The sequence below is a fragment of the Oncorhynchus nerka genome, linkage group LG19 (assembly GCF_034236695.1).
Source record: "Oncorhynchus nerka isolate Pitt River linkage group LG19, Oner_Uvic_2.0, whole genome shotgun sequence".
Lineage (NCBI taxonomy): Eukaryota > Metazoa > Chordata > Actinopteri > Salmoniformes > Salmonidae > Oncorhynchus > Oncorhynchus nerka.
In genome coordinates this window covers 30865811-30887729 of record NC_088414.1, presented here as the reverse complement: position 1 = coordinate 30887729, position 21919 = coordinate 30865811, and the positions used below count along the sequence as shown (strand labels likewise).

The 21919-nt window shown below is 44.0% G+C and overlaps 1 protein-coding gene across 1 annotated transcript in view; it reads right to left on the bottom strand.

Annotated features, from left to right (window-relative positions):
• The window catches only part of LOC115125410 (disks large homolog 4-like), a 76629-nt gene extending 55724 nt beyond the window's left edge, over positions 1-20905 (bottom strand). The window contains exons 1-3 of the mRNA XM_065004865.1: positions 20779-20905; positions 7950-8111; positions 5236-5292 (exon numbers count right to left, since the gene is read on the bottom strand). Of these exons, the coding sequence (XP_064860937.1) occupies positions 5236-5292; positions 7950-8111; positions 20779-20895 (336 nt within the window). The 5' untranslated portion in view covers positions 20896-20905. The remainder of the gene's footprint in view (positions 1-5235; positions 5293-7949; positions 8112-20778) is intronic.
• Between the last annotated feature and the right edge of the window lie 1014 nt (positions 20906-21919).

The following is a 21919-nucleotide window of genomic DNA, read 5'->3' as shown; positions in this document are numbered from 1 at the left end:
AGACCAGCCAGCGAATCAGTCCAATAGACCAGGCATCCCACTAGTTAAATAAACCAGGCAGCCAAGCCGTCCAACAGACCATTCAGCGAATCAGTCCAATAGACCAGGCATCCTACCAGTGAAATAGACCAGGCAGACAACCAATCAAATAGACCAGGCAGCCAACCAATCAAATAAACCAGGCATCCTACCAGTCAAAATAGACCAGGCAGCCAACTAGTCCAAAAGGCCAGGCAGCCTACCAGTCAAATAGACCAGGCATCATACTGGTCAAACAGACCAGGCAGCCAACCAGTCGAAAAGACCAGGCAGCCAACCAGTCCAATAGACCAGGCAGCCAACCAGTCCAATAGACCAGGCAGCCAACCAGTCCAATAGACCAGGCAGCCAACCAGTCAAATAGACCAGGCAGCCAACCAGTCAAATAGACCAGGCAGCCAACCAGTCAAATAGACCAGGCATCCCACTAGTCAAATAAACCAGGCAGCCAACCCGTCCAACAGACCAGCCAGCGAATCAGTCCAATAGACCAGGCATCCCACTAGTTAAATAAACCAGGCAGCCAACCCGTCCAACAGACCAGCCAGCGAATCAGTCTAATAGACCAGGCATCCTACCAGTGAAATAGACCAGGCAGACAACCAATCAAATAGACCAGGCAGCCAACCAATCAAATAAACCAGGCATCCTACCAGTCAAAATAGACCAGGCAGCCAACTAGTCCAAAAGGACAGGCAGCCTACCAGTCAAATAGACCAGGCATCCTACTGGTCAAACAGACCAGGCAGCCAACCAGTCGAAAAGACCAAGCAGCCAACCAGTCCAATAGACCAGGCAGCCAACCAGTCCAATAGACCAGGCAGCCAACCAGTCCAATAGACCAGGCAGCCAACCAGTCCAATAGACCAGGCAGCCAACCAGTCAAATTGACCAAGCAAACTCCCATATAAATAGACCAGGCATCCAATCAGTCCAAAGGACCATCAATCCTACCAGTCAATTAGACCAGGCATCCAATCAGTCCAATAGACCAGGCATCCTACCAGTCCAATAGACCAGGCATCCTACCAGTCCAATAGACCAGGCATCCTACCAGTCCAATAGACCAAGCAGCCTACCAGTCAAATAGACCAGGTAGCCAGTCCAATAGACCAGGCATTCTACCAGTCAAATAGACCAGGCAGCCAATCAGTCAAATTGACCAAGCAAACTCCCATATAAATAGACCAGGCATCCAATCAGTCCAAAGGACCATCAATCCTACCAGTCAATTAGACCAGGCATCCTACCAGTCCAATAGACCAGGCATCCTACCAGTCCAATAGACCAGGCATCCTACCAGTCCAATAGACCAGGCATCCTACCATTCCAATAGACCAGGCATCCTACCATTCCAATAGACCAGGCATCCTACCAGTCAAAATAGACCAGGCAGCCAACCAGTCAAATAGACCAGGCATCCAAACAGTTAAATAGACCAGGCAGACAAGCAGTCAAAGAGATCAGGTATTTCACAAGTTAAAATTACCAATCAGCCAACCAGTCGAATAGACCAGTCAGCCAACCAGTCAAATAGACCAGGCATCATACCAGTCAAACAGAAAAGGAATCCAAACAGTTAAATAGACCAGACAGACAAGCAGTCAAATAGACCAGGCAGCCAACCACTCAAATAAACCAGGCAGCCAACCAGTCCAAAATACCAGGCAGACAACCAGTCCAAAATACCAGGCAGACAACCAGTCCAATAGACCAGAGCGCCAACCAGTAAAACAAGCCAAGCATCCCTCTAGTCAAATAGACCAGGCATCCTACCAGTCAAATAGACTAGGAACCAAACAGTTAAATAGACCAGGGAGACAAGCAGTCAAATAGACCAGGCAGCCAAGCAGTCCAATAGACCAGGCAGACAACCAGTCCAATAGACCAAGCAGACAACCAGTCCAATAGACCAGAGAGCCAACCAGTAAAACAAGCCAAGCAACCCTCTAGTCAAATAGACCAGGCAACCAAGCTGTCCAAAGGACCAGGAATCCTACCAGTCAATTAGACCAGGCATCCTACCAGTCCAATAGACCAGGCATCCTACCAGTCCAATAGACCAGGCATCCTACCAGTCCAATAGACCAGGCATCCTACCAGTCCAATAGACCTGGCATCCTACCAGTCCAATAGACCAAGCAGCCTACCAGTCAAATAGACCAGGTAGCCAGTCAAATAGACCAGGAAACCGGCCAGTCAAAATAGACCAGGCAGCCAACCAGTCAAATAGACTAGGAACCCAAACAGTTAAATAGACCAGGCAGCCAACCAGTCCAATAGACCAAGCAGACAACCAGTCCAATAGACCAGAGAGCCAACCAGTAAAACAAGCCAAGCAACCCTCTAGTCAAATAGACCAGGCAACCAAGCTGTCTAAAGGACCAGGAATCCTACCAGTCAATTAGACCAGGCATCCAATCAGTCCAATAGACCAGGCATCCTACCAGTCCAATAGACCAGGCATCCTACCAGTCCAATAGACCAGGCATCCTACCAGTCCAATAGACCAAGCAGCCTACCAGTCAAATAGACCAGGTAGCCAGTCAAATAGACCAGGAAACCGGCCAGTCAAAATAGACCAGGCAGCCAACCAGTCAAATAGACTAGGAACCCAAACAGTTAAATAGACCAGGCAGCCAACCAGTCCAATAGACCAAGCAGACAACCAGTCCAATAGACCAGAGAGCCAACCAGTAAAACAAGCCAAGCTACACTCTAGTCAAATAGACCAGGCAACCAAGCTGTCCAATAGACCAGGCATCCAACTGGTCAAATAGACCAGGCAGCCAATTAGTCCAATAGACAAGGCAGCCAACCAGTCAAATAGACCAGCCAGCCAACCAATCAAATAGACCAGGCATTCTACCAGTCAAATAGACTAGGAACCAAACAGTTAAATAGACCAGGGAGACAAGCAGTCAAATAGACCAGGCAGCCAAGCAGTCCAATAGACCAGGCAGACAACCAGTCCAATAGACCAAGCAGACAACCAGTCCAATAGACCAGAGAGCCAACCAGTAAAACAAGCCAAGCAACCCTCTAGTCAAATAGACCAGGCAACCAAGCTGTCCAAAGGACCAGGAATCCTACCAGTCAATTAGACCAGGCATCCTACCAGTCCAATAGACCAGGCATCCTACCAGTCCAATAGACCAGGCATCCTACCAGTCCAATAGACCAGGCATCCTACCAGTCCAATAGACCTGGCATCCTACCAGTCCAATAGACCTGGCATCCTACCAGTCCAATAGACCAAGCAGCCTACCAGTCAAATAGACCAGGTAGCCAGTCAAATAGACCAGGAAACCGGCCAGTCAAAATAGACCAGGCAGCCAACCAGTCAAATAGACTAGGAACCCAAGCAGTCCAATAGACCAGGCAGCCAACCAGTCCAATAGACCAGGCATCCCACTAGTCAAATAGACCAGGCAGCCAACCCATCCAACAGACCAGCCAGCCAATCAGTCCAATAGACCAGGCATCCTACCAGTCAAATGGACCAGGCATCCTACCAGTCAAATAGACCGGGCAGACAACCAGTCAAATAGACCAGTCAGCCAATCAGTCCAATAGACCAGGCATCCTACCAATCAAATGGACCAGGCATCCTACCAGTCAAATAGACCAGGCATCCTACCAGTCAAATAGACCGGGCAGACAACCAGTCAAATAGACCAGTCAGCAAACCAGTCCAATAAATCAGGCAGCCAAAGAGTCCAATAGACCAGTCAGCCAAGCAGTCCAATAGACCAGGCATCCTACTGGTCAAATAGACCAGGCAGCCAAGCAGTCCAATAGACATGGCACACTACTGGTCAAATAGACCAGGCAGAAAACCAGTCAAATAGACCAGGCAGCCAGCCAGTCAAATAGACCAGGCAGCCAGCCAGTCAATATTGACCAGGCAGCCAGCCAGTCAATATTGACCAGGCAGCCAACCAGTCCAATAGACCAGGCAGCCAACCAGTCCAATAGACCAGGCAGCTAACCAGTCCAATAGACCAGGCATCCAACCAGTCCAATAGACCAGGCATCCAACCAGTCCAATAGACCAGGCATCCAACCAGGCATCCAACCAGGTCAATAGATTAGGCAGCCAACCAGTCCAATATACCAGGCATCCAACCAGGCCAATAGAACAGGCAGCCAACCAGTCAAATAGACCAGGCATCCTATCAGTCCAATAGACCAGGCATCCTACCAGTCAAATAGACCAGGCATCCTACCAGTCAAATAGATGAGGCATTTAGCCAGTCCAAAGAACCAGGCATCCTACATGTCCAATAGACCAGGCATCCAGCCAATCAAATAGGCCGGGCAGCCAACCAGTCCAATAGACCAGGCAGCCAACCAGTCCAATAGACCAGGCCTCCAGCCAATCAAATAGACTGGGTAGCCAACCAGTCCAATAGACTGGGTAGCCAACCAGTCCAATAGACCGGGTAGCCAACCAGTCCAATAGACCAGGCAGCCAACCAGTCCAATAGACCAGGCATCCAACCAGTCCAATAGACCAGGCATCCAACCAGTCCAATAGACCAGGCTGCCAACCAGTCCAATAGACCAGGCAGCCAACCAGTCCAATTGACCAGGCAGCCAACCAGTCCAATAGACCAGGCTGCCAACCAGTCCAATAGACCATGCTGCCAACCAGTCCAATAGACCAGGCTGCTAACCAGTCCAATAGACCAGGCTGCCAAAGCTTTTCGCAACAAAATAAATAAATCTAGGAGCTTTACACATTTTTCACCGTGATCCAAAACAGATTCCAGCTTCACACATAAAAATACACAGACATTAGCCAGTAACAAGTAAATACTGTAGAAGATGAAACCCCACTCTTAAACAACAACTACTCTGCAATGTGAAAATGACCAGTCCAGATGCTGATAACTACTGTGTGAGCATGACCACATCATGACCACATCACAGATGACCACTAGGATCACATCACAGATGACCACTAGGATCACATCACAGATGACTTTATACTCCTTGAAAGAACAACTACAGAATGTATGATGCAACATAACTGTGATGATACAGTACAACCAAGTTTTACATGTGACATCACTGCAGGACTGGTAATGTTGTCACAACGGGGGATACATAACGATGTAAGAAAGCCGCAGGGATGATGGTGATGACAACAACAGCTCTGCTCTGAGCAGCAGGGGAGCTCTGTGCTCTTACCAGTGTGGAAACAGCAGAGGTGTACATAGGAGTGTGGCCTGACGACATCAACACTGGCTGCAAAACAACAGAGATGGTAAAGGGCAGAGGGTAACTAGGGTGGAGGAGATAAGAGGATAGGTAGTAAGAAACAAGGAATGGGGTGCACAGAGAAGAAGGGGTAATAGTACGGCAAAGAAAATTGGAATAAAATAGTATAAACAGGTGCTGTGTTATAAACAGGTGCTGTGTTATAATCTAGTGTTGTGTTATAATCTAGTGTTGTGTTATAAACAGGTGTTGTGTTATAATCTAGTGTTGTGTTATAATCTAGTGTTGTGTTATAATCTAGTGTTGTGTTATAATCTAGTGTTGTGTTATAATCTAGTGTTGTGTTATAATCTAGTGTTGTGTTATAAACAGTGTTGTGTTATAAACAGGTGTTGTGTTATAATCTAGTGTTGTGTTATAAACAGGTGTTGTGTTATAAACAGGTGTTGTGTTATAAACAGGTGTTGTGTTATAAACAGGTGTTGTGTTATAATCTAGTGTTGTGTTATAATCTAGTGTTGTGTTATAATCTAGTGTTGTGTTATAATCTAGTGTTGTGTTATAATCTAGTGTTGTGTTATAATCTAGTGTTGTGTTATAATCTAGTTTGAGTTAAAAAAAGAAGAGCAGGGTAATACATTGACAGGTTATATTGCAGAGTGCTACGCAAGTAATCATACAGATAGGTGTAAATACCAGAGGAGGAGGAGGAAGAGGAGGAAGAAGAAGAAAAAGAAGAAGAAGAAGAAGAGTGAAGTAAGTAAACAAAATAAGTATTATCCAACTATTCAACTGAAATAGAAGGTAGTTAGCATTGTTAGTTCAATCAGGGTTAGGTAAGAGAAGGAAAGCCAGAGGATGAGTGTTGGGTAAGAGAAGGAAAGCCAGAGGATGAGTGTTGGATAAGAGAAGGAAAGCCAGAGGATGAGTGTTGGGTAAGAGAAGGAAAGCCAGAGGATGAGTGTTAGGTAAGAGAAGGAAAGCCAGAGGATGAGAGTTAGGTAAGAGAAGGAAAGCCAGAGGATGAGTGTTGGGTAAGAGAAGGAAAGCCAGAGGATGAGTGTTGGGTAAGAGAAGGAAAGCCAGAGGATGAGAGTTAGGTAAGAGAAGGAAAGCCAGAGGATGAGAGTTAGGTAAGAGAAGGAAAGCCAGAGGATGCGTGTTATGTAAGAGAAGGAAAGCCAGAGGATGAGACAAGAAACAAAAGTGGGGACATGGAACTAGACATGGAAGTAGACATGGAAAACTAGACATGGAAAACTAGACATGGAAAACTAGACATGGAACTAGACATGGAACTAGACATGGAAAACTAGACATGGAACTAGACATGGAACTAGACATGGAAAACTAGACATCGGAAAAAGAATAAAAACACAAAAAACCTGCCATCCCCACCACCATCATTATTCCTGTCATTGGGTGGAACATTCCATATTATAAGCTGTATAACAGCTTGATCTCTCCTTGTCTAATCAGCAACTAGGACCAGACCTATCAGCATTACATTAACATCGAGGAACACTAATGATTATTTCACAGAATAAATGCTTCAGGTGTCAATAAACAGAACATTTCACATGAAGTGAATCCAGTTTCTCCAGTGCAGAAATTAAGTTGCAGTTCCTCTTAGCTAACACACGAGGGGGCAAATACCCTCCGATCTGAGTGACCAGACAAACATAAGACCTTTAAAATGGATCTAACTCCATCTCAAAGCGGAACCAACAAAGTAGGGAGTATTCCAAAAATAGGGAGAGACAATGAACATCACATCTGCACTTTGTCATAACATAAGAGATAATGATCAAATGTATGTGTTGTTGTAATTAAGCAATACCATAACCTGAATCAGTGATAATCTAATTTAACCTTCATCTACACTAAAAGAGAGCCAACAGGGAACTCAGGGAGCACTATATCTGTACTTGGGATCAGTGGAACAGATCATCCTGGAGATCAGACCAGACAGTCTCACAGAGGGGCCTTTGATATGAGCAGCATGTACAGAGAAGTGAAAACATCAAGTCCCCTTAGGTCCTGCTGACACTGCAGTGAGTGTAGGAGGACTTAACTGGGCAGATGATTGGTGATGTCATAATGCAATGATCAAAATGTCACGTCACAGACATGTCCTCAGTGAAGTCTTAATGATCTTGCCTTCAAGAAATGTCATACGATTTAGGATCGTTTTCAGGCTCCTTGACTCTAGACTTCAGGGAAACCACATGGATCAGAACAAGTCCAGGAAAAGGCAGGAGTCATATCATTCAAGTCACAGTACACAAAATCAATCCAATACACAGACTGTGATGAAGACACTGACCAACTGTGAATGTTGATTTCAGAGACAAAGACAAATGTGAATGCATTTTTCCCAAGAGGATGCACTGAGAGAGAGAGAGAGAGAGTGAGAGGGATAGAAATAGATGTAGAGTGATATAAAGAGACAGTTTGTGTGTGGGTGGTACCATGCATGGGTGGATGTATTTGCTTGTGATTGTTGTGTGTCCTTCTTTAAAGGGGGAGATATACTGTAAGTGTGGGTGCAGTGATTAATGAGTGTGTCCTACCTGACAGAGGTATGTAACATACGTGAGTTTGTCCTACCTGACAGAGGTATGTAACATACGTGAGTTTGTCCTACCTGACAGAGGTATGTAACATACGTGAGTTTGTCCTACCTTGATAGGGGAGATGTGTGTGTGCGGCGTGTAGCCATGCATTGCCTCCATGGCGGCGAGGTTCTTATCGCTCATGTGAAGCATCTCAGCGCTTTTCCCTTGACCCAAATGGGCTGGACTGTGCTCCAAGGGGGGTGTCTCCTCATCCTGGTACCGGTACTTCTACAGAGAGAGAGAGAGAGAGAAGTAGAGAAAGAGAGAGACGTGAGGGAGGAGGAGAGGGATGAGAGAAGGGGGTGGTTAATGCTATTCGGCATTACATATCAGGGGTTAACAATAGTGATGGGGATCAAATTGATACAGTTACATATCAATATATTATGTTGGACAATATATCCTATTGTTTTGATAATATTATTTTTGTGCTAGTTAGCTGTACCTGCATCAGCTAGCTTGTTCTCCATATTCTTTTTAAACAGGGAGACAATTTGTTTTCAGCACTTATTTCCATTACTGAATAGCTCTCTCTTGTCCCTCTGCAGCAGACATATGGGGAGCAATATGTTTGGAACGTTGAATTGCAATAAAATCACAGTATCAAATCACAATACATATAAACTGAACAAAAATATAAAAAGCAACATGTAAAGTGTTGGTCCCATGTTTCATGAGCTGAAATAAAAGATCCCAGAAATGTTCCATGTGCACAAAAAGCTTATTCTCTCAAATGTTGTGCACAAATTTGTTTACATCCCTGTTAGTGAGCATTTCTCTTTTGTCAAGATAATCCATCCACCTGACAGGTGTGGGATATCAAGAAGCTGATTAAACACCATGATCATTACACAAGTGCACCTTGTGCTGGGGACAATAAAAGGCCACTCTAAAATGTGCAGTTTTGTCACACAACACAATGCCACAGATGTCTCAGGTTTTGAGGGAGCGTGAAATTGGCATGTTGACTGCAGGAATGTCCATCAGAGCTGTTGCCAGAGAATGTAATGTTCATTTCTCTACGTGGTTTTAGAGATACTGAGTGGTTTTAGGGATACTGAGTGGTTTTAGAGATACTGAGTGGTTTTAGAGATACTGAGTGGTTTTCTTTCGTGAACTGTAACTATAGATTTTTGTTCAGTATTTAATGGTGAGAATGGCAATGCATATTGTACCGACACCTAAGTATAGTGATAACATTGTATTGTGAGGTCCCTGGCCATTCCCAGCCCTAGTTAACAACAGCTTTCATTTCAACACAGACACTGTGCCTGTGTGCAAAACAGAGCCTACATCTCAGCTAAATGTAGCTCAGAAATGTAAACGTTCCTTGCTTCTGTGGTTGTTACACTTTAAATGCACCAACCAAGAAAGGGCAAGAGTTTTTCACTCAATCCCCTAAAGGAGTCAATGTGGCTCCAATGTGCTTCCATTTATGCACAAAAATAACAAAACTGCTCTAGTGCATCTGAGAGCTGTCTTTGGACAGAAAATGGGGCCCTAAATGAGTCCACTGTGAAGTAAGTCTAAGACCATTATCCTTCACCACCAAATGGAGCATCACCACAGCAGCCCAGCAAGCTAACACTCTGTTACTAACCAATAACCATAGCTACCACCCTACTGATACCCAACACCTGGGCAACCTTCCAACAGCTAACCCACTGTGCTAGCCACACACTGGGGCCTACGCTCAGGTAATGAATGACATAGAAGGCTCAAATGTGCATGTAGTGTTTTAACACCAAGACATTAGAAGAAGGCCCCGCATCATACAGCCAATCTGCCGGAGCGACCTTAGAGGTTATTGTTCATATCTGTGTAACCAGTTCATAGCTAACCCCTGCTGTCCCCTGGCTGTGTACACTACACTCTGCAGTACTGCAGTCTGACAAGCCTCTGCCCATCCTTAGAGCCTAGAAGATTCTAGGGGTTGACTGAGTGTCGCCTGCCTGCCTGGTGGCCTGAGAGTAAACTTGGAGTCACGCGATGACATGGTGTGGGGTCCTCCCAATACGACTCTGGAAAACACACAGTTTATTAAGCTATTATGAACTTCACAGGGTGGTAAATGGATGTCATAAGGTGACTGCACCAATTTGTAAGTCGCTCTGGATAAGAGCGTCTGCTAAATGACTTAAATGTAAATGTAAATGTGTGGCATTCAGATTGGTGTCACGGTGCTACCATCCCCCCTCCTCTCTTTGGCGGCAGGCAGAAGGGTCGGCAAGGGAGGTGCAGCACTAAGGAGGGACTGGTCTCAGATCAGCTGCCTAGCAACCAGAGCAGAGCAGGGGGCAATCAGCACTGCTGCTGGATCACATTACACTGAGACAGCAAGACCACAACACACACACACACACAGAGAGTGAGGGAGAGAGAGAGGGAGAGAGAGGAGAGGGAGAGAGAGAAAGGGAGAGATTGGAAGAGGTAAGAGAGATGGGTGCGTGGATGAACGAGGAAAGGGTTGAGAAATGTAAAATAATAAATGGGAGAGAGGGGAGGGGTTTGAGAGAGGGAAGTGGAGAAATGGGAGAGAGGGGGAGGGGGTTTGAGAGAGGGAAGTGGAGAAATGGGAGAGAGGGGGAGGGGTTTGAGAGAGGGAAGTGGAGAAATGGGAGAGAGGGGGTGGGGGTTTGAGAGAGGGAAGTGGAGAAATGAGAAAGAGGGGGGAGGGGGCTTGAGAGAGGGAAGTGGATAAATGGGAGAGAGGGGGTGAGTGGGTTTGAGAGAGGGAAGGGGAGAAATGGGAAAAAGATGGGGAGGGGGTTTGAGAGATAGAAGTGGAGAAATGGGAAAGAGGGGGAGAACTGGGAGAGTCAGTATAGAGGAAAATATAACAAGGAGGAGGAGAGAGCAAGGAGGAGAGATAACAAGGAGGAGGAGAGAGCAAGGAGGAGGAGAGAGCAAGGAGGAGGAGATAACAAGGAGGAGGAGAGAGCAAGGAGGAGGAGAGAGCAAGGAGGAGAGAGCAAGGAGGAGGAGATAACAGGGAGGAGGAGAGAGCGAGGAGGAGGAGATAACAAGGAGGAGGAGAGAGCAAGGAGGAGGAGAGTGAAAGGAGGAGATAACAAGGAGGAGGAGTGAGGTAATGTGGTACAAGACTCCTCCAACAACAGATGAACAAACAGAGAGAAATTAAGGGGGTAAAAATGTGTGAAAACATTTTTAATCAGAGGAAAGTAGGCAGACAAGAAAATAGATTTGATGCTGATCAAATGAAGGCTGTGGTAGGAGTGTATCTTGGATGTGATCATGTACATGTATGTTACAGTAACATGCACTGCTAGTTAGATTTAATGTAATTGCATTGAAATGAATGCTTACTCTTAACTTCAGATAATGGAAGATAATTCAATCAATGAAATCGCTCATGTGTGGTCTTAAGGGACAGTCCATCCAGAAAAGCAGTTGGGAAGGCAGAGATAGCCTACACATGACACAGCAACTCTCAATTCAATCACTACCAGTCATCTCCACAAAGGGATTACACAGACAATACATCAAGGCAACTAAAATGTTTGGAATTATTTGGGGTTATTAAGAGAATGTGAACTAGAGAGTAATGTTATTAAATGTGTTCTACTGTATGTCCCTTTACACTAGTCCAGGGCTTCACTCCATTTGGTCGAATGACCTTTTGGCATCTGTAGTTTCAGTCATCCTGGCCGAGATTCAACTCAGCAAGTCTACTAAGTAATGGAATGGGGCTTGTGCTAGAGCAACACCAAGCCAGCCAGCAGGGAGGATGGAACAGGCCAGGGAGACAGCGTTGGAGAGAAGAGAGGAAAGAGGGGAAAGAGGAGAGATAGTGTAGAGAGGATACTGAATTGACAATCAATAAAATACACCAGCCATTCCCGGCTACACTGACAAAGAAATGATCCGTCTATAATTTTAATGGTAGGTTTATTTGAACAGTGAGAGACAGAATAACAACAAAATCCAGAAAAACACATGTCAAAAATGTTATAAATTGATTTGCATTTTAATGAGGGAAATAAGTATTTGACCCTCTCTCAATCAGAAAGATTTCTGGCTCCCAGGTGTCTTTTATACAGGTAACGAGCTGAGAGGGAGTGCTCCTAATCTCAGTTTGTTACCTGTATAAAAGACACCTGTCCACAGAAGCAATCAATCAATCAGATTCCAAACTCTCCACCATGGCCAAGACCAAAGAGCTCTCCAAGGATGTCAGGGACAAGATTGTAGACCTACACAAGGCTGGAATGGGCTACAAGACCATCGCCAAGCAGCTTGGTGAGAAGGTGACAGCAGTGAGTGCGATTATTCGCAAATGGAAGAAACACAAAAGAACTGTCAATCTCCCTCAGCCTGGGGCTCCATGCAAGATCTCACCTTGTGGAGTTGCAATGATCATGAAAACGGTGAGGAATCACCCCAGAACTACAGGAGAGGATCTTGTCAATGATCTCAAGGCAGCTGGGATCATAGTCACCAAGAAAACAATTGGTAACAAACTACGCCGTGAAGGACTGAAATCCTGCAGCGCCCGCAAGGTCCCCCTGCTCAAGAAAGCACATATACATGCCCGTCTGAAGTTTGCCAATGAACATCTGAATGATTCAGAGGACAACTGGGTGAAAGTGTTATGGTCAGATGAGACCAAAATGGAGTTCTTTGGCATCAACTCAACTCGCCGTGTTTGGAGGAGGAGGAATGCTGCCTATGACCCCAAGAACACCATCCCCACCGTCAAACATGGAGGTGGAAACATTATGCTTTGGGGGTGTTTTCTGCTAAGGAGACAGGACAACTTCACTGCATCAAAGGGACGATGGACGGGGCCATGTACCATCAAATCTTGGGTGAGAACCTCCTTCCCTCAGCCAGGGCATTGAACATGGGTCGTGGATGGGTATTCCAGCATGACAATGACCCAAAACACACGGCCAAGGCAACAAAGGAGTGGCTCAAGAAGAAGCACATTGAGGTCCTGGAGTGGCCTAGCCAGTCTCCAGACCTTAATCTGGAGGGAGCTGAAGGTTTGAACTGCCAAACGTCAGCCTCGAAACCTCAATGACTTGGAGAAGATCTGCAAAGAGGAGTGGGACAAAATCTCTCCTGAGATGTGTGCAAACCTGGTGGCCAACTACAAGAAACGTCTGACCTCTGTGATTGCCAACAAGGGTTTTGCCACCAAGTACTAAGTTATGTTTTGCAGAGGGGTCAAATACTTATTTCCCTCATTAAAATGCAAATCAATTTATAACATTTTTGACATCTGTTTTTCTGGATTTTTGTTGTTCTGTCGCTCACTGTTCAATTAAACCTACCATTACAATGATAGACTGATCATTTCTTTGTCCGTGGGCAAACGTACAAAATCAGCAGGGGATCAAATACTTTTTCCCCTCACTGTATACATCATGCTGGCGCCATGTTTGGGCCAACTGTTTCTCCTTTAGATCAAAGATTGTCTGTCCATGAGTAAATGCATATCAGTATCTCCATTTCAATTTTCAATACACTTCAAAATATTGGTACACTCCAACACTACTGCTCCTCAGATTTGTAAACACTGATGGAATTGAAACACTGATCTCTTACTCTCATTTTTCTTTCTTGTTCTCTCTCGCTCACATTCTCATTCTTTCTCTGTGCTATCTGGGCTTCGGAGTGGAGTCTGTTTGAGTGTGTGTGTGAAGCTGTGGTGCAGGATGGTGTTAAGGGAGGGAGGGAACTAGTATCTGGTGCCGAAGGGAGAGGAGAGGATGAGAAGTGGAGGTGCTGCCTGGGTCTCACAAGTATCTGGATATGTTAGATACCACAGAGACCCAGGCACCTTGTTAATGGACACAGCACGGCCAATTGGCAGAGCCAGAGAAGAAACGGTTATCTAGATACAGCTAAGAGACGGAGGAAAACAGGCTGAAGACCCATTCCATGCCATGGGGAAGGAGAAACAGAGCAAGCTGTCCGGCCAGAAACACCTGAAAATGGGAGGGGCGAAAGAGGGGATGAAGTGGATGGGCGAGTGAGGGAATCAAATCAACAGATACGGCCAGGTGACGGCACCAGTCTTATAAGTGTCTTTGAAAGCATGATATACTTAGGCTGTGGTTGTCCAACTGGAAACACACATACTGTACCAAGCCCATCACTGGGTGACAAATCCACAGGTTCTACAGAACTCAGTTCTTAAAGGGACATTTCACCACTGCTCTTTCACTGTATATGTTGTTATGTTATGAACATATAATACGTGTCATAGAAATGGAACATTTCCTCACTACACACAAATGCGAGCGTTTCTGCATCTCACCGGTAGAAATGAGACATTTACACTTCATGGTTGTAAGCAAACCACAATATCCAGAATTCATTGCGATTTCAGGATGTAGGACTGTCACGTCGCACGTCGTGTGTATAGGTGGCAGGGAAGTCAGGCGCAGGAGAATCCAACTTCGTTTGAATGGAGTAGTTTAATAACTTAAATAAACACAGCTCCAAAACCATTTTACATAAATAAAAGCAAAGTGGGTACGAGGACCCGTCGCCCACCAATACAAACAACACGAGCATGAAAAAAACAAAACATTTCTAACAAGGGCATGCTGGGAAACAGAGGGTTAAATACACAACAGGTAATGAATGGGATTGGAACCAGGTGTGTAGGGAGACAAGACAAAACCAATAGAAAATGAAAAATGGATCAATGATGGCTAGAAGACCGGTAACGTCGACCGCCGAGCACCGCCCGAACAAGGAGAGGCATCGTCTTCGGTAGAAGTCGTGACAAGTACAGCGCCTGTCGAGGTGGACCCAGTTGAGAATGGGTGTCAACGGGTAGCTAACGCTATTCACTGGACCAGCCACTCGTTCATAGAACATCAGCGTGTGAATAATTATTTATTTGGATTTTTGTGTCGAGAACAACTGTACAGTTTAGTCATGGTGTGGTGCTCAACGTGGCTGTCCAAACTAAAAGCAAGCACAGGCTGCTGGGGTATAATTTCATTGGTTACCTTACTAAATCTGGCAGCGGTAACATAGCTAACTAGGTAGAGAATTACATTTGTTTATCTATACCAAATCTTGCTAGCTTTCATAATACGCTGGCTAGACATTCCAAAGCACATCAATGTAATTAGCCAACTGCTTTCTGGTGATGTGATTTGTAACTTTGCAAGCTAACGTTAGCTACTTTAGGTTATATTAGCTACAGCCTACCGAGCCGTATCTAACCGCTAGCTAGCTCTTGAAAACCCTTCTCCGTATGTAGGTTTTTCAGCAGTTACATTCACCCACATTTGGCTTTATGTGAACTACACTTCCTATGCTGTGTTTGATTATTGAAAAGTCAATAATCAAAATGTTTTTCGAAACATATGCTGATATGCCCCATATCTCTCATATCAGCAAGAAATAATATTTCAAAAAATATACACACTTACTGTAACAGTTTTGCACAGATCCACAAGCTGTGTGTTCCTCCAGTTGACAAACTACACTTCCACTCCACTTACGTTTACACACAGGTGTTCAGAGCACGCTAGATAGCTAATTAGCACAGGTATCTGCCAATGTCTTCAGTCTGTCTTCTGTACACAAGCGAGGTAGCATGGCGATATGGCCATGTGGGAACACTAATCCTATAAAGGTGTGTAGTAATTGAACCTTTTTTGTGTGAAAATGATGAGGGTCCCTGGTTCGCGCCCGGGTATGGGCGAGGGGACGGTCTAAAGTTATACTGTTACATATTGCTGATATGAAAGATACCGTATGTTTACAAAAACGTACCACAAGCGATGCGTGTTAACGTTTAGAGCAAGCGTCGGGACTCTTAACAAAACACCCCTGGTCAAAAGATTCTATCGTTAATAGGCGCTAAAGCAGTTAGTGTATATGACTGGGGTTAGCTAACTAACTAACTACCACAGAGGCTGATGTGACTGGCCTATGTGTTCCATTTACAGATTCTGATCCCATCAACATCAAGCTCCGCACCAATAACTAATGTAAGTCACCTTAACTAAATCTTTCCATGACTCCATTATGAGGAAATAAATATATAATAGGAAAAGACCGAGGTAAGTTTACACCGCAGTAAGCAGGGACAGTTAAGTCAATGTATGACATATATATACTGAACAGAAATATAAATGCAACATGTAACGTGTTGGTCCCACGTTTCATGAGATGAATAAAAGATACCAGAAATGTTTCATACACACAAAAAGCTTATTTCTCTCATTTTGTGCACAAATCTGTTTACATCCCTGTTAGTGAGGAGTATTTCTGTAATAAAGCCCTATTGTAGGGAAAACTATTCTGATTGGCTGGGCCTGGCTCCCCAGTGGGTAGACCTATGCCCTCCCACGCCCAACCATGGCTGCGACCCTGCCCAGTCATATGAAATCCATAAATTAATTTATATAAATTGATTGATTTCCTTCTATGACCTCAGGAAAATCTTTACAATTGTTGCATTTTGCGATTTTATATTTTTGTTCAGTATACAGTGCCTTTGGAAAGTATTTAGACCCCTTGACTTTCCACATTTTGTTATGTTACAGCCTTATTCTAAAATTAATTTTTAAAAAATTCCCCCTTGCCAATCTACACACAATACCCTATAATGACAAAGCAAAAAATATTTTATTTATTTATTCAAACAAAAAATATGAAATATCACATTTACAGAAGTATTCAGACTCTTTACTCAGTACTTTGTTGAAGCATCTTTGGCAGTGATTACAGCCTAGAGTCTTCTTGGGTATGACGCTACAAGCTTGGCACACCTGAATTTGTGGAGTTTCTTCCATTCTTCTCTGCAGATCCTCTCAAGCTCTATCAGGTTGGATGGGGAGCGTCGGTGGACAGCAGTTTTCAGGTATCTCCAGAGATGTTCGATCGAGTCCGGGCTCTGGCTGGGCCACTCAAGGACATTCAGAGACTTGTCCCCAAGCCACTCCTGTGTTGTCTTGGATGTGTGCATAGGGTCGTTGTCCTGTTGGAAGGTGAACCTTCGCCCCAATCTGAGATCCTGAGGTCTTTGGATCACGTATTCATCAAGGATCTCTCTGTACTTTTCTCCGTTCATCTTTCTCTCGATCCTGACTAGTCTCCCAGTCCCTGTTGCTTCCACCACCATGCTTCAACGTAGGGATGGTGCCAGGTTTCCACCAGACGTTCAGGCCAAAGAGGTTCATCTTGGTTTTTTCAGACCAGAGATTCTTGTTTCTCATGGTCTGAGTCCTTTAGTCCCTTTTGGCAAACTCCAAACGGGCTGTCATATGCCTTTTACTGATGGCTTCCGTCTGGCCACTCTACCATAAAGGCCTGATTGGTGGAGTGCTGCAGAGATGGTTATCCTTCTGGAAGGTTCTCCCATCTCCACAGAATAACTCTGGAGCTCTGTCAGTGACCATTGGTGTTCTTGGTCACATCCCTGACCAAGGCTCTTCTCCCCCGATTTCTCAGTTTGGCCGGGTTGCCAGCTCTATGAAGAGTCTTGGTGGTTCCAAACTGATAGGAACATTGTTGAGACAATTCCAATAGCTCTATTGAACAAGGACAACCATGTCTACTCGCTGATAGCATTACCGTGCAATTGGCTAAACACAAAGGCCACCATATCAGACAGCAGGCTCAATTAACCAATGACATCATTGGTTGAACTCTCCCGCCTCAAAAATACCGCTATGTTGTATAATTATATCTGAAACACCTCTCATCAATCATAATTCTGTAGGGAGACTGGGAAAACACCCCAAATAGTGACTAGCAGTGAAGTTTTCCTTTGAACTGTTCAATGATCTCATTCCACAATAAATTTTGCCTACCAAGGCTGATGGCATTGATACAGTCAAGATAGACACCTTCTAGTCTCCATGACAGTAGTCTCACATTGTCATGCCTCCCGTTTTAGGGGAGCCTGGTTCTCGACGAGGCTACCACGACAGTGATCTAATTTGCAGTGGTACCAATCATTACACTTTTGATTCACAATAGACAGCCCCCAACCAGTTAGTAGCCTTTATGGACTGATCTCAAAGTGAACACCCTTACCAATAAATTGGATTTATCCAAAGGTCACAAACAGCTCTCTCTGAATTTAAGGATAAGAAGCTATATTCCAGCTAGCACATACATTTCTGAGAACCATATGTTTCTTAGAGCTTGGTGAGAGTGTGGTTGTCCTATGATTATTTTCCATACAACCTTCCCACAACCTTTTGGGAATGATACAGGATAGTTGCTTGGCTTTGGAACATTCTCTGCACATTTTAAGGAACTTGACAAAAAAAAATGGAATGATATTGGTATTTTGTTACTTTAAAGATGCACTATGCAGAAATTGCTCTGCCATTTCCTGGTTGCTAAAATTCTAATAGACCACTTCATTTCAGTTCATGTGACTGTCTGTCTAATCTGTTTCACCTGTCTTTGTGCTTGTTTCCACCCCCCTCCAGGTGTCGCCCATCTTCCACATTATCCCCGGTGTATTTATACCGGTGTTCTCTGTTTGTCTGTTGCCAGTTGGTTTTGTTCGTTGAACCTACCAGCGTTTTCTTGTTTTTCCCGGCTTTGACCCTTCTGCCTGCCCTGACCTTGAGCCTGCCTGTCGTCCTGTACCTTTGCCCCACTACTCTGGATTACCGACCTCTGCCTGACCTGAGCCTGCCTGCCGTCCTGTACTTTTGCCCCTGTTGTTGTAATAAACATTGTTACTTCAACACAGTCTGCATCTGGGTCTTACCTTAAATGTGATCGAGACAAAACAAATAGTCAATGTGTAGAGAATAATTGTTCGATCTAAACCTCTGTGAAATATTTTTCATCGCCAAAAATATTGTATATTCAGCTGCTTGAAGCATGGTGTACAAAACCACGAGTAAAAGATGCAAAAACGAAACAGCACACAAAACAGATCTACAGCTTCGTAGACTTGCTTTCAACGGGAATTAAAGATCTATAACTCACATTTCTATGTGAATTTGATTGAGTCGCCCAAAAACGTACATATTGTAGCTTTAAAGGAACGTTTCCTAAAAGTTGGTTCATTTCAATGTTTGTAATGTTCTAGGAACTTTCTCCATGTTTGACACTGAGAATGTTCGCAAATAATTCAGAGAATGTTAAGAACAAAGGTTCTGTGGGAATTTAAATACTTTTTATTTGACTTAACTAGGCAAGTCAGTTAAGAACAAATTCTTATTTACAATGATGGCCGAACCCTCTCCTAACACGGATGACGCTGGGCCTATTGTGCGCTACCCTATGAGAATCCCAATCATGGCCGGTTGTGATACAGCCTGGGATCAAACTCTGGTCTGTAGTGACGCCTCTAGCAAAACGTTTCCTCAGCATAACGTTTCCTGTAAGTTTCCTCATCCCATTGGGCACAGATGTCTATTCCACGTTGGTTAAATTTCATCAATATGATGTGGAAATTAAGAAAAGTTTCCATAAAAGCACAATAAAAAGGTTGTAACCTTTTAGAGAACGTTCTAAGAAGTGTTATTTACAAACATATACATTCCGTTCTCAGCATCAACAAAACTCTATCCTCTATCTTGTTAAGTGTGTTAAGGTGTGTTGGCCGCACCCACTAATTCGCCACATCTGATCTTAATGAGGGCTTGTTTCCTTTTGAAATGGGGTCTGCTTGAATAGACTAAAATAAACAGCTTTGTATGTATTAAAAAAACTGGCATTCTAGCTCCATCCTGGTGGCGGAGTGGACTAACTCCATGGATAGCGAACAGAAGATTCGAAGCTCACTGATAAAAAAATTAAATAAAAAAATTGTTAGCATGATTAATACCTATCTGGGCTTGGAGTTCAAACAAGTGAACACAAACTAAGCAGTGTTATTAAAAGTCTTATTGGAACATTTACTGAAAGTTTTAAGAAAGTTATGAAAATATCTCAAAATAACCTCGAATTTACGTTCTCAGAGCGTTAATAAAACCTACCAGGAAAACATTCAAAGAAACCGAGTAAAACATTCTCAGAACCTCCCTGTAGCCTAAAAATAAGTGTTCCTAAACGGGCTAAATGTTCACTTCTGTTCCCAAAATGTTTTAAAAAACATTCAGTTTTACCGGTCAGTAAAGGCATGGCTTCCTCCCACAACCAATTGGAAACCAAAAACATATATTCCCAAATGCACTAGCTGGGATCTATATGGTCTCTTAGTTGGAATGCAAAACAGAAAGCTCATGACCCACAACTGAAGATAATGATTCTGCTGGTTTACATGCTGACCATTAACTTAAACAGCACAAATGTGAAGTATAAGGTTTATTGTTCATTGATGGTCTTTATAAGATAATCAAATGGTACAATCTCTGTAACATGCATGGACGGCTCAGATATGCTGGTTGATATGTCATGGAAATTGCCTGTGGAAATGGCAGATCTAAATGTCGGCATGCAAAGTCACTTGACCGCAGTGTTGATCTGAACACACAGTGCTGTATATCAGGCGTGAATAATCCATATGAGTAGGCCCATAAAACCAGGAAACCCATATAAGGCCTATTGCCAGCAGAGGCTCACATTTCAAAGCTTCAGATAATCAGGGACTAGATCATTATGTGAAAGTGGAAACACAAAAGTAGCCTAAAAATAAAAGCTGTGTGAGGTAGTGGAATCATATTTGGGGAATGATCACAATGCTCAGTCAGCAATTTCATTTGTGTCAACCGAACGGTTTCTGATTTTGAACACATGAGACGAACGTGCACACGCACAAATACACACACCAACACACAAGCACGCTCTATAGTATCTCATTCATCCTTTTAAGCCATCTGTCTCGCCATCTCATCGCTTTCTCCCAATATACGTGAATTGTGTTGCAATTACAAACTGTTGTAATAGCTTCGCTACAACTGTTACACCAAAACTGCTCTAAGCTTACCTTGCAACCGAACATGAGGGAGAGAGTCCGGTTGCTGCAGATGACCTTACACTGACACATCATCGGTGAGAGGCACTTTAGATTCCTAACAGGCGGAGACATCTGTTCAACACCCATAGACCAGACCATACCCGTCCACCGCCAGATCAGCGATGCTGGAGCAGAGGGAGCGTTGAAGAGCGGTAGTGGGTGCAGGTGTCTAGGCTATCCACAGTTGGCAGCCTACCCTGAAACGTGCTAAGCTACTCAACGCTGAAATCCGACGTTCAACTCCAAGCGCTTGTATGATCAGAAAATCTAACTTCAGTTCGGGAACATTAGTTATGGATTGTAGCCTAGCCTATTAGCTTTAAGGTTTGCTTAGACCCTGGACAGATGTTAATTAAGGATGAAATACTGTTGTTCACCTCATGTTCCTTCTATTCAAGTGTTACAAGAATAACCATCATTCATGATTTGCACAAGTCTTCATCCACATCGGACTCTCTCTCTCTCTCACCACCGTAAGGTTTGGATTTCATGCGCAATTATAATTGGAACGTGTATTAGGCTCTGCATAAGTGAATCAAGACAAAAGCAGTTATGTTATAGGCTCCCATGCAGACATAGGCTATCGATAATCCACGACATACACAATGATTTTTGGACGGTAGGTTATTTTTATCAAAACATGCCAACAAATAATCAAAAACCAATCAATTATTTACTATCATGAGCTGACGTTTGCACATCATAGTCCCCTCAAGTTGCCTGCTGTTCACGCTCACAACTCCGCAGCGATCATAGAAAACCCATATGGTGTTATAATAGCGCCTCCACATGTACAAATTGAGAAGTGTCTGCTGGGAACTCTCCATGGTCCTAAAATGCGATTTTTTTGTTCACCTTTATTTAACCAGGTAGACCAGTTTAGAACAAATTCTCATTTACAACTGCGACCTGGCAGTTGAATAAAGCTTCAGCACCGCAGTGGCCAGCGACACACTATTTTCAGCTTGCAAATGCAATCGCCTGTATATCAGTATGTGTCGGTATGTTTAACACTGAGACCATTCCTAAATCTAAAATAGAACGTTATGGTCAAACATGCAGAGACACATACTCACACAAGGCCATCCAAAGTCTGTGTCTGGTTGTATGA